Raw genomic sequence first — 12,369 nt, forward strand, 5'->3', positions numbered from 1 at the left:
CTGATAGCTGAGGTGTGTAGGATGCTCGGGGTTGAGAAGACCAGGACCACTCCCTACAACCCGAAGTCCGACGGGATGGTCGAGAGATTTAATCGGACCCTGGTTAATATCGTGGCCATGCTCATGAAGGAGCACAAAAATAACAAAGACTGGGATGAGGAGTTGTCATATGCAACGGCTGCGTACCGAAGCACACCACAGGAATCCACGGGGGAAACTCCGAATATGTTAATGCTCGGGAGGGAAGTCTCTCTGCCCCTTGATTTAACAATGGAGGATCCTCCTGCAGGAGATACAGAAGAGATGAAGGAACCGGACTATGCCAAAGTGGTGCGTAGGAGGATGCAGGGCGCACATGACAGGGCTAGAGAACACTTGAAGAAAAGTGCAAGGCGTCAGAAACTCAACTATGACAAGGGCACAATCCAGGGCAACTTTGCTGAAGGCATGTTTGCGTGGTTGTTCAACCCGGTGAAGAAAAAGGGAGTGTCGCCAAAGTTAATGTGTAGGTGGGAGGGGCCCTACCTTGTAGTGAACAGGCTGTCAGACGTAACCTTAAGGATTCAGCGGAAGCCGGGGGCAAAAATGAAGGTTATCCACTGTGACCGCCTTAAGCCGTACCAAGGCACGCCTTTGAAGTCTTGGATATTAGAGACGGGCGGCAGGGGACAGGAAGCGCAGCAGCAACCTGCAGGAGATATTCCTGAGAGAGAGGAAGCTCAGATAGAAGTAGATAGTAGCCCAGTGGAACTGGGCCAGACTTTAGTACCAGAGATACAGTGTGATCGGGAAGCACCTGAAGGTGCAGGCAATGCAGGATCTGACCTAGAACCTGCACCCCTGAACATGACACATGTAATACCTGCACAGGCGAGGAGGAATCCTTTGCGCCAGCGACGGCAGCCACAGCGCTATCTGTAAATAGCTCAGGAATCTAAGGGAGATCGATTAGTTCTAGGACTACTTAAGAAGTTGGGTAGCTACAGTGAAGTAACTGTTGTTTCCTTTTGTTTCTTTTGCTTTCTTTAAAGGAGGATGGAGGATCCCAAGGCAGGTTGGAAGAAGCCAAAGGACTGGAGTACCTTGAAGGTATATGCATGCTCTGAGTGTGAAGACACATTCATCAGTAAAAGGAGCCTGGACAACCATCTCGGAACTCACAAGAAGAAGAAGAGCCTCCTATACTTCTGCAAAAGATGCGACAGGAGATACGGGAGGAAGGACAACCTTAGAGTGCACTATCACAATCACCACCCCGCAGGAATGGATGACCTGAAAAGCATATACCCTGAGACGGAAGAGGAAAGAAAAGCAGCAAAGCAGTCTGAAGACTCGGATGAGGTACCGAGTACTTCTTCTGCCCCCTCCGGACGGAAGAGGAAGAGACCCGAGACTGCAACCGTCGACAGACCGGCAAAGGAGGGCCGGAAGAAGGAAGAGAAACGAGCAATGAGGTCAGGTGAACCTGAAGAAGAGACGAGTCTTTTTGCTGCCCCCTCGGGAGGAAAGGGGATGGGAACGGAAGCTAAGAGTGTTGATAAGCCACCGAAGGAACCGCAGAAGAAGGAGGCCGAGGAGGAAGAAACTCAGGTCCCCTTGACACCTGGCAGGGAGTTAGAGATAGATGATGTGGCTGGGATATCCTTGTCACCAGCTTCAGTGTCTCTGCTCGACAGTGTGGAGCCGCGACGCAGGATGGTATATGGAGGGAAACCACAAGGGATGATGTCAATGAGGCAGGATGTCCAGGCAGAAGCTAGCGACGGGGAGGAAACAGACCTCAACGACGACGCCTCTATTTCTGTTAATCTTAGGCGAGCACTTCAGGGAAGCTCTCTACGGTATCAGGAGGGGGATCTTCGGAAACGCACCTTTCCACCTGCCACAGATATTCAGCACGGGCAGGCCAAGACGTCAGCACTGGAGGAACCACCACGAGCCAGAGTATGCAGGGTCAGTAGTGGCAACCCTGGGTGGCGACGGGCGACTCCGATCGATACTGCTGATCTGGAAGTGATGATGGCCGGGAATGTTCGTCAAGTGAAGGAGGTCAGCACCAGGAGCCAGTTTCAGAATGGGTTGAAGGTATCTGAAGAGGTCGTAGAGAAGGACCTACGATGTGGAGTTTACGGCCGGTTTCATCCTCAAGTAGAGTTTAGGTTTTCTTAAGGTTTACATTGTTGTTTTAACTTAAAGCATTACTTGTTTCTAACTTAGTTTTGGAACAGTGTAAAAGTTTTATAAGAGAGTATATTTGTTAAAAAAGAGACCGATCTTGCCTTCATTAGCTACCGCATTCCCTTAAGGAATACTGTATTTATTGATGATCTTTGTGTAAACTCCCTCAAGGAGCAGGGTAATTACTTTTGATTGTATAGACGTCCTTGAGGTATGTTGTGATTGTATTTCATGTGTATAAACTCCCTGAAGGAGAAAGTGGATCCTTGTCTATTTTTGATAAAGCCGTATCAGGTGTGATTTGTTTTGGACACTCCCTTAAGGAGCTCCCTTAAGGAACCTCAGAATCTTACCCTTCTTTAAATTCCCTTAAGGAGACCACAGTAGCCTTAAAGGTAAAGGTGCTTATTTGTGTATAAGTGAACTTTATATTTTCATTGTATAAGATGGCACCTCAGTTAATTTCGTTTTGGTTGTTTTTCAGTTTAACGGACCGGGACGGTCCGCACTTAAGGTTGGGGCTGTATAACGAAATTGGCCTGAGTGCTTGTAGCTTTCGCGCGTCATAGCGCTGAGGCGTGCCATACTTGCTGAGCATGCGCAGTGGGCTGCTTAGGTGACCTTGAGCTGTTTTGCGCGCGCTGTGCTTCGTGTGTGTACGTGGCGGGAGTTGCTGTGGAGCTAGCGGACTGAAGAGACGTGTGACGGCGGAGCTCTAAGAGAGTTGTTGTAGGGCGCTAGGCTTGTGTGCGTCAGCGTTGCTGTTGGTGTGTAGTGGGAGCTGGTAGCAGCGAGGCGGAGCGGTATAGCGACCGACCGCCGGATCCCAGAGCAGCGTGAGAGAGGCTGATCGGAGTGTCCGAGACAGCGGGACTGTCGGAGCCGTGTCAGAGAGTCCGTGGCGGCGGCGGTTTGCCGAATCTAGTTGCAGCAGCTCATAGTGCGGGGTATGTCAAGCTGACGTATTTGATAAAGTTAGTGACGAGCACAGTTCAGGACTGATATTGTTGAACCTCCCCACAAGTTATCACATTCAGTAATAATTTCTATTAAGTGCCTTCAGTAATAAACCTCTCTATCAGTAATTCTAAGGCTCAGTAGGAAACTCAATTATATCCCATAAGGATACAGGAAACCCTTAAGGAACCTCAAGGCTATACCTTAAGGAACAGCAATCCCTTAAGGAATCTGCAACTTAATTGAAGTGATTAAGGCGTCTTAGTTATAATAAAGGGAAAACCCCGCGGCTCTTGAGTGATCTCTCTTTGTCAGATTATTGGGTTCCTGCGCTGCTCTGCCTGGTATTTATCTCCGCTCCATAGGGTCCCCGGGAAAAAGTGTTGCGCGCGGCGATATATGGTTGCCAAACGACCTCCCCCACAGTGCTGTAGGGCTGCTGCTCGCCTGTGCAGTACCGAGTCAAACTTGACCCGGACGGGATTCGCCACACTACTTTATGAGAACATCTTGTTACATTTTTATGAAGTCTCTAGGAGAGAGGTTTACCACTGTTTACGCTGAGGAAAGATTTGTCTTCAGGCCAGGAAGTTTATATTCAAGATTTACCTTTCGATTACCTTTAAGTAAACCCCAGAAGAGCAGCCGGGTTTGTACTTTATTGTTTTGATATAAATCGTTTATTATCTAGTAGTGCCTGAAGTGAGTGTCCTTAAGGAGACCTTAAGGATTGCCTTTGCAGTCAAGGCGCCTTATATTTGTATAAAGTTAAAACATGTGTTTTATATTGTATTAGACGAGCGCCTTCTTCATTTCGTTTTGAAGTTGTATTAGTTTTAAAGACCGGGACGGTCTGAACTTGAGAGGGGGGCTGTGTAACGAAATGTAATCGGCGCTCCATACTTTTTATATGTTTCATTTGCCCGCCATAGCTTGTGCGCTATTTTTAGAATGGGGTATATAAGGCAGCGTTCGAGCGCATTCTGGCCAGACTGTTTTGGCGCGCCGTACAGTGGCAGACTAAGAAAAGCTTCGTGGAGACAGACAGAGCGTTGTGTCGGGGAGTGACCGAAAAGCTTACCGTGAGTGTTGAGCTGCTGTATTGTTCATGTTACACACTCCTTTTCTTTTATAAATAGTGGTGCAATTGTGGAATTGATCTTTTGGTTTACTTGATTAAGTGAAGCTTAATACTCGTTTGCTTGAAGACAGCATATTTGGGTTTATTATTGTCACCTCTGTGCAGGAATTCTCCATTTGCTTTCGTAGACATATTTGGCAGATCTTGTTAGTGGAGCACTTTTATTGTTGGACTATCGATAAGAACATCTCTTTCCCTTAAGGAAATCCTTTCCCTTAAGGAAACCCTTTCCCTTAAGGAACTCATTTTCCCTTAAAGAACTCCCTTTCCCTTAAGGAAACCCCCTTCCTTGAGGAACCCATTTCTAAGGTATCCGGAATGACAACTGCCTCGCGGGAGACGAAGGGTCGAGCTCATCAGGAGGATCGGCATCTGCCTTCGGGAGACCTCGGAGGGTCGTCTGGAGCCTAGGAAACCCCCTTCCTTAAAGAACTCCCTTTCCCTTTAGGAATCCCCTTCCCTTCTTCTTTCGTGTGAGTTAGTAGTACTGTACATCAGGCTATTTCTTGGAGCTGCGTAAGCCAGTTGATTTGTGCGTCTTTTGGGCACGACAGATCAGTCATCCCGTCAGGAGGTTGGAGGTCGGGGCAGTGGTATAATATATGATCTGCCGTCTGCTCATCTGCACCACAGGTGCATGCCGGTGAATCCCGGAGTTTCCAGCGGTGCATGTTGGCATTGAATCTCCCAACCCCAGTTCGCAGCCGGTTCAGTGTAACCCACTTCCTCCGGGGTAGTTCCGAGCCAGCAGGAGCTTTGGTGCCAGGGGGAACAGTGAACTGCCTTGGGCGAACCGTCCCTTCCCAGCCCTTTTCCCACTCTTGTATTAGGCTAAAGTCGGATCTGCTGAGGGCGGCTGCATGTCGGGAGAAAGGTCGACGCGATCGGAGGCGTTGGCCACCTAGGTCCTGGGATTCTGTCGTAATTTTGTGAAGAAGGTGGTCATCATCGGCAAGGGATTTGGTTGTGAGCTTGTCTGTCAGATTCTCGCGGCGTAGCCTTGGTGGTGCGATTCCAGCGAGGACTGGGAGGAGATCTGTGGGTGTAGGACGGAGACATCCAGTGATGAGCCGCATGGTGTCATTTAGTACACAGTCCAGCTTTCTGGTGTGGGTACTCCTGCACCACGCTTGCGCAGCATATTCAGCAGAGCTGTAAACCAGGGCTAGAGCTCCTGTGCGAAGGGTGGATGTTGATGCACCCCATGATGTACCAGCCAGGCGACGCAACAAGTTGTTCCTTGCCGACACTTTTGCTCGTAGGGCTTCGAGGTGCTGTCTGTATGTCAGCTGTCTGTCCAGTATCACTCCAAGCCCCTTCCCTTAAGGAAACCCTTCCCCTTAAGGAAACCCCCATCTTTTTAAGTACTTGCCTTTTGTTGAGGCATTTTTAGTAAAGGAACTGCAGTTGTTGCATGGCTGAATAAAGAGACTTCTTGAAGCTTTAGCTTGTGTGTCTGGGTCCCACTTATTGTCTGGTTGGGTAGATTTGTCGTTCGAACAATATAAGGGAAAATTAGTTACGTGCGGCGACAGACAGTCTCCAAATGGATTATCGCCCTAGGACCATCTGGACTGCCGCTCGTCTGGAGGGTTCTCGAGACCGTCACTTCTCGAGAAAATCGAGATCCGCCACACTATCGAGCTACAGTACTTAGGGTACTTTTGAGGAATCCTTGGTTTCATTACCAGACAGAAATAATATTAAAATAAAAATAAACTCACCAGATGCTATTCAAGATAAAGAAAAGCTGGATGAAGATACAACTGAAGGGAAGCCCCCCGCTGACAACAGCAGCAAGCACAGGGTGTTTGATACAAGGCTGCCTAGGGATCCGGCGTTGGGTCAGATTGGTGGGTACCGGGAACTCAATCGGCTAACAGGGAAAACAAAGGGAAAAATACACGAGAGGTGCTTAACATGTGGTTCTACCGAGAACTGATTACATTGAATTTCAAAATAGTGTACTGACAAATTTAGAACTAAAAAATGAATAAAACAGCTGCAAACTGCTCACTGACTGGATTGACCTGAAATATGCAAATTAGTCCAGAGTAGCCTGATATATTTCGTCCTTAGCAAATTAAGACTTCTTCAGATGTAAAAACCTCTGAAGAAGTCTTTGCTAATATTTGTATTATTAAATTTAGTTAAAAGTCTTTACACGTTTTCTCAGAGCACTTATGCTGGGGTGTACAACAATGCTTATACTCTGCTGGCACAGTGATTTTGGACATGATTTCTAGACCACCCACTTATGAGGATTTCATGGCTTCTGACTAGCACCCTCAACACAACTACTGACAACATGGGGTCCACTATACAAAGGCATTGCTCCAGTCTACTCTTTTTGTTGGACCTAAAATTGATGATAGATGTACATAGTGATACATTTTAACACACGAGTCTGGAAAATAAAGATGCAGCAATGGTAAAACTGTCAATATAACCGCGCTTGCTCAAACGGACAATTTGGACGAGTTACCTTTCTTATAAAGGCAATGAATCCCCCGATGTAAACAAGAGGCAACTGGATGCCAAACCACATGGCAAGTAGCGTTAAGAGAGTGGATGTAGGGATGACGGCTGAACTTTGCCAGGTCCACATCAGCACATTTAAGATTAGAACGATGGCGACGATGATGCTGGGAACCAACAGACCAGTCAGCAAGAGGTTGGTCTTCCACTTCTCACCTCCGAATGCTGTGATGAAAGATTTGTAAATGTAGGCCACTGGCTTTGCAAAGTGCACAGATGACATGTTCTGTTACCATGGTCTGTGTTGTCATGGTCTGTGTTGCCATGGTCTCTGTTGTCACTGTCTCTGTTGCCATGGTCTCTGTTGCCTTGGTTTCTTTTGCCACAGTTTCTGTTGTCGTGTTATCTGTTATCATAGTCTATGAAACTATGACAACAGAAACCACGACAAAAGAAACTTGGGCAACAGGGGCGAAAGCAAAGTCTTTGTTGGCATATAGTCTTTGTTGCCATGTTCTTTGATGTCATAGTCTCTGTTGCTTAGATCTCTTTTGTCAAGTTTTTTTTTGGTCATGGTATCTGTTGTCATAATCTCTGCTGCTTTCGCCCTGTTGCCCAAGTTTCTTTTGTCATGGTTTCTGCTGTCATAGTATCTGATGTAATGGCCTATGTTGCCACGGTCTATGTTGCCATGGTCTCTGTGGTCATGGTTTACTTTACCATGGTCTGTTGTCATTAAGGCAGTCACAGGTTTGAGTCTACGTCTTAGGTCTAAGGCTTTCCTAACATCAGTCCAAATTCACAAAACTTTGAATTGACTCAGAATCAGAGATGTATGACTCATGACCCGGACTCAGACTCCATTCCAACTCGTGTCCCATTTTTGATGACTCAAAGTCACGATGACAAATGAGTCACACTCGACCCAGCAGACTCGGACTGCGTGACTCGGAACTCGACCAAAATTACCACAAATCGCTTATTTTTTCAATTTAGTTTAATTACAAATCTTTTTGAAGATGATCCTTTCTTGAGCAAGCAATACAGTCAGTGCAGTGCAGAAGAAATGCATGTAAGTACTTTACATGCACTGCGCATGCGGCTGGCTTGTTTCCGATATATTGACTTGGGAAATCAATTTATTAGAAACATGTACCCCACCGTCCACACTTGATATTGCGTAACTTGAGTCCCCATTTTCTGTGACTCGGACTCGAGTCGTGATGACAAATTACTCATGACTCAGAATCGGACTTGACCTTTGTGACTCAGACTCGACCTGCATGACTCGAGACTTAGACTCGGCACCTAGACTAGGACTTGGGAGATGTGACTCAGTCTTGTACTCAATGTTTGGCGACTCGAATACAAGTCCGAGCCATCCAACTCTCATAAGCCAATCAGCCTCACCCTTGTACATTCGAGTGGAGATGTAACCAGCCGGCAATCCAAGACAGACAAACAGCATGATGATGCACGTCATGAGAGCCCCTCGTCTGGCTGGTGATAGAAGCCCCACAGATGCCAATACTTACCAGTATAGAAAAGAAAAGCACAAGAAATAGAGTTATCATTATGCCTACATCACACTGGACAGGAGTGGTTCACAGTGCAGTGTACCACAAGGAGGTTAACCACAGACAAGCCAATGTTTATCACGAAAAAAGGGCAAAATTTCACACAAAACCATTTTATTCCTCTTGCACAGGACTCAGCAGAATTGCAGTTTCTTTTGGCGCATGTAATTTGGAATTTGGGGTTAATAATGACTTTTTTTATGCAGCTTCCAAATGCATTTGGAAGGACAGTTGAATAGCTGTAGGGTACATGTAGCATCTCGACTGTGAAGCTAAACATATGTGCAATTCTTGAAGACCAAATGGGCTTGTTGATACACTGTTACATGATCACTCATATTATTGTGCAGTTGAAAGCTGGGATGGGTTTGGGGATCAGAACTGTAACAAAATTACATTTGAATGTTTCATGCCAACACTTTCTTTTCCTTGTGTATGGACTATGTCACTTGCTGACAGGCAAAACAGCCACCCAAGCGTCTTCCTCGTGTTTTTATCCATGTAATGTCATGTCAACATTTGCAAATATAGAAGTGAAGAGCAGAGTAAATTCTGAATGGAGGTCACCGTCACGTGACTACAACATGCAGTTTTGTTAAACAAGTGTGGCATGGTCTATGCTGCTTACCCAAAGTGATGAAAGCCACAAGGACGATTTGCGTTCCGGATCCCAGCAACGCTGACAGGAGCATGCAGCCGCGTGGGGGTCGGAAGATATCGCCATGTAACAGCTTCCAACGAAAATCCTACGAAAAAAAATTCAAACATTTCTATAAGTGAGCAAATAGCACAAATTTCCAATTTCTAATACTGAAGAGTTTAATTATTGAAGTATGTGGCAGGCGTTGTTGGCAAGGCGTTCGAATGTCTCTCCCGGTGGTCTTCCTGGGACCCTCTCTTTATTACCTTTGAGGGGTTACTTGTGCACGGAGCCCATACCGCATGTCTGATCTACAAAATTCCTAAAATGGTGCTGATAAGCTAACACATAATAACAATTGCAAAAACTTCACGCAGGGCACCACCGTGAGTCCTTCCTTCAAAATCGTCCACTGTGTAGAAAACCAGCGTTATCTTTTTTTGTGCATGAACTTTCTAGAGGCATCCAGCCCCATGTAAAGTAATTCACTGAAATAGTCATGATGTTACTCAGAGTTCAGCTCGGTGCAACCATGATTACTGGTTTACACACACTGCAACAGCCCAGTGGTTTCGTTATGGCTGTTGTGAATCCGTTTTATAAATTTCACAATCTGCTACCAGTTGTGACCAACAAGGGGACTTCCCTACATAAGGCATAACCCCATGTCAGGGGTTATGCCTACAATGCCTGTGTGCAAAGTGTTCTCCAGTATGCGAGTGAAACCTTGCCAGTAACTATGTTACGCCCCAACTATGGTATCGGTCCCAACTATAGTTGGGATCGTCCCAACTATAGTTAGGACGGTCCCAACTGTAGTTCCACAGTTGGGCTGGCCCAACTATAGTTGGGAGTCATCAAGGGGGCCATCTATAGTTGGGCCACTCCAATCTTTTTATTTTGCGGTCCCAACTATAGTTTACATTGATGTACAACTATAAAACATTCCCTACAGCTCTGATACACGTCTGACTTTACTTGGGACCATTGAAATTAGCTATATTGATGGGGCTAATCTATAGTTGGGCCACTCCAATCTTTTTATTTTTCGGTCCCAACTATAGTTTACATTGATGTACAACTTTAATACATTCCCTACATCATGTTCCTAGCTCCATGTTGGAACTAATGAAATTAGTATTGGTGGGCCCATCTATAGTTGGACCATGGCAATCTTTTTATTTTGCGGTGTCCCAACTATTACATTGATGTACAACTATAAAACATTCCCCACAGCTCTGATACACGTCTGACTTTACTTGGGACCATTGAAATAGCTATGGGTGGGGCCCATCTATAGTTGGGCCACTCCAATTGTTTTTTATTTTGCGGTGCCAACTATAGTTTACGTTGCTGTACGACTATAAAACATTCCCTACAGCTCTGATACACGTCTGACTTTACTTGGGACCATTGAAATTAGCTATATTGATGGGGCTAATCTATAGTTGGGCCACTCCAATTTTTTTATTTTTCGGTCCCAACTATAGTTTACATTGATGTACAACTTTAATACATTCCCTACAGCATGTTCCTAGCTCCATGTTGGATCTAATGAAATTAGTATTGGTGGCCGGACCCATCTATAGTTGGGCCGTGGCAATCATTTTATTTTGCGGTGTCCCAACTATAGTTTACATTGATGTACAACTATAAAACATTCCCCACAGCTCTGATACACGTCTGACTTTACTTGGGACCATTGAAATAGCTATGGGTGGGGCCCATCTATAGTTGGGCCACTCCAATTGTTTTTTATTTTGCGGTGCCAACTATAGTTTACGTTGCTGTACGACTATAAAACATTCCCTACAGCTCTGATACATGTCTGACTTTACTTGGGACCATTGAAATTAGCTATATTGATGGGGCTAATCTATAGTTGGGCCACTCCAATCTTTTTATTTTTCAGTCCCAACTATAGTTTACATTGATGTACAACTTTAAAGCATTCCCTACAGCATGTTCCTAGCTCCATGTTGGAACTAATGAAATTAGCTAATGGTAGGGCCCATCTATAGTTGGGCCATCGCAATCTTTTTATTTTGCGGTCCCAACTATAGTTTACGCTGCTGTACGACTACCTACAGCTCTGATACACGTCTGACTTTACTTGGGACCAATGAAATTAGCTACGTGGGGCCTATGTATAGTTGGGCCACTCTAATCTTTTTATTTTGCGGTCCCAACTATAGTTTACATTGCTGTACGACTATAAAACATTCCCTTCAGCTCTGATACGTGTCCGACTTTACTTGGGACCATTGACATTAGCTATGGGTGGGGCCCATCTATAGCTGGGCCACGCCAATCTTTGAATTTTGCATAAAAAATGTTGCTGTCCAGACTATAAAAACCCAGCTGGACAACTCATCCAACTAGGCAGTACCGAGTGGCCGGCCCTGCGGCACGCATGCACGTGGTGCCAGCGCCACGGAACATTACTCCAGTCCTAACTATAGTTGGGCCGACCCAACTGCCGCACTATAGTTGGGACAGTCCCAACTATAGTTGGGACCGATGCGATAGTTGGGGCGTAACAAATATAATGACATCTACCGCCTTACCCACAATGATAACGCCATCCTACGATGCGTTGCAGCTGCGACGCGTCCTGTGATCCATTTCACAAAACACGTAGCAGGTGCGATGCATCGCATGTGTATTAATAGCACAATACGGCAACTGTTGCATGTATTTATTGAGCGTACAGTAAATAGTCGTCTGATATTCAACAAAGAGTCGTCGGATCTCCTCTTGAAAAGTTTTTAAAATGTAAAACAAAATGGTGGACGTGTGATGCAATTTTAAAGGAAAACAAGCTCTAGTGGACTGTGTAGCTACTTTGAAATTTTAACTGCAATATTCCAGGCTAATTCATAATTATTTAATGAATTTTCTATTTACAACTTTACACACATTGCCTCGGTATTATGATCTCGTTTACGTAATGTTTATGGCACAACACTGGCAAAGAAATGGACTCTTCTTATTTTGCGACGAACACTAGACACGTCGTATCTTGCGACATGTTTTAAGCCGTTGTCAAGGAACTTACGAAGCGTTCAACACATTGCAACGACGCGTTGCGAGTTGCGACGTGTTACACGTCGTCGCAGCGCTTCGTGAAATCGGGTGCAGGTTTCGTTACCTTCCACAAAATCCTGTAAAATACTACCCAGAAAACCATCTATGGGATCTGGTATGGTTATAGGGTAAACAGGAAAAAACACTGTACTTACACGTGCACGTTCACTTCCAGCTTTCTTTACACTATCTTCACCTGTGTAGACATTGTGATGCAGGATTCGCCCCACGATCAATAACAAGAACCCAACAATGACAAGAGAATTGATGGTGCTGGGTGTGGGAGAGGAAAAGGAACATAAAAATCAAAC

General features: G+C 45.5%; 1 protein-coding gene across 2 annotated transcripts in view; it reads right to left on the reverse strand.

The window, feature by feature from the left end:
• Positions 1-12,369, reverse strand: part of LOC119723773 (transmembrane 9 superfamily member 2-like) — a 47,454-nt gene that overhangs the window by 16,966 nt on the left and 18,119 nt on the right. The window contains exons 8-12 of one of the 2 annotated variants that reach the window (XM_038194622.1): positions 12,214-12,331; positions 8,960-9,077; positions 8,165-8,284; positions 6,762-6,979; positions 6,001-6,152 (exon numbers count right to left, since the gene is read on the reverse strand). In XM_038194622.1, the coding sequence (XP_038050550.1) occupies positions 6,001-6,152; positions 6,762-6,979; positions 8,165-8,284; positions 8,960-9,077; positions 12,214-12,331 (726 nt within the window). The remainder of the gene's footprint in view (positions 1-6,000; positions 6,153-6,761; positions 6,980-8,164; positions 8,285-8,959; positions 9,078-12,213; positions 12,332-12,369) is intronic. The other variant, XM_038194623.1, reaches the window with a different exon arrangement.

Source organism: Patiria miniata, unplaced genomic scaffold, assembly GCF_015706575.1.
Source record: "Patiria miniata isolate m_02_andy unplaced genomic scaffold, ASM1570657v1 HiC_scaffold_17, whole genome shotgun sequence".
In the NCBI taxonomy this organism is placed as follows: Eukaryota; Metazoa; Echinodermata; class Asteroidea; order Valvatida; family Asterinidae; genus Patiria; species Patiria miniata.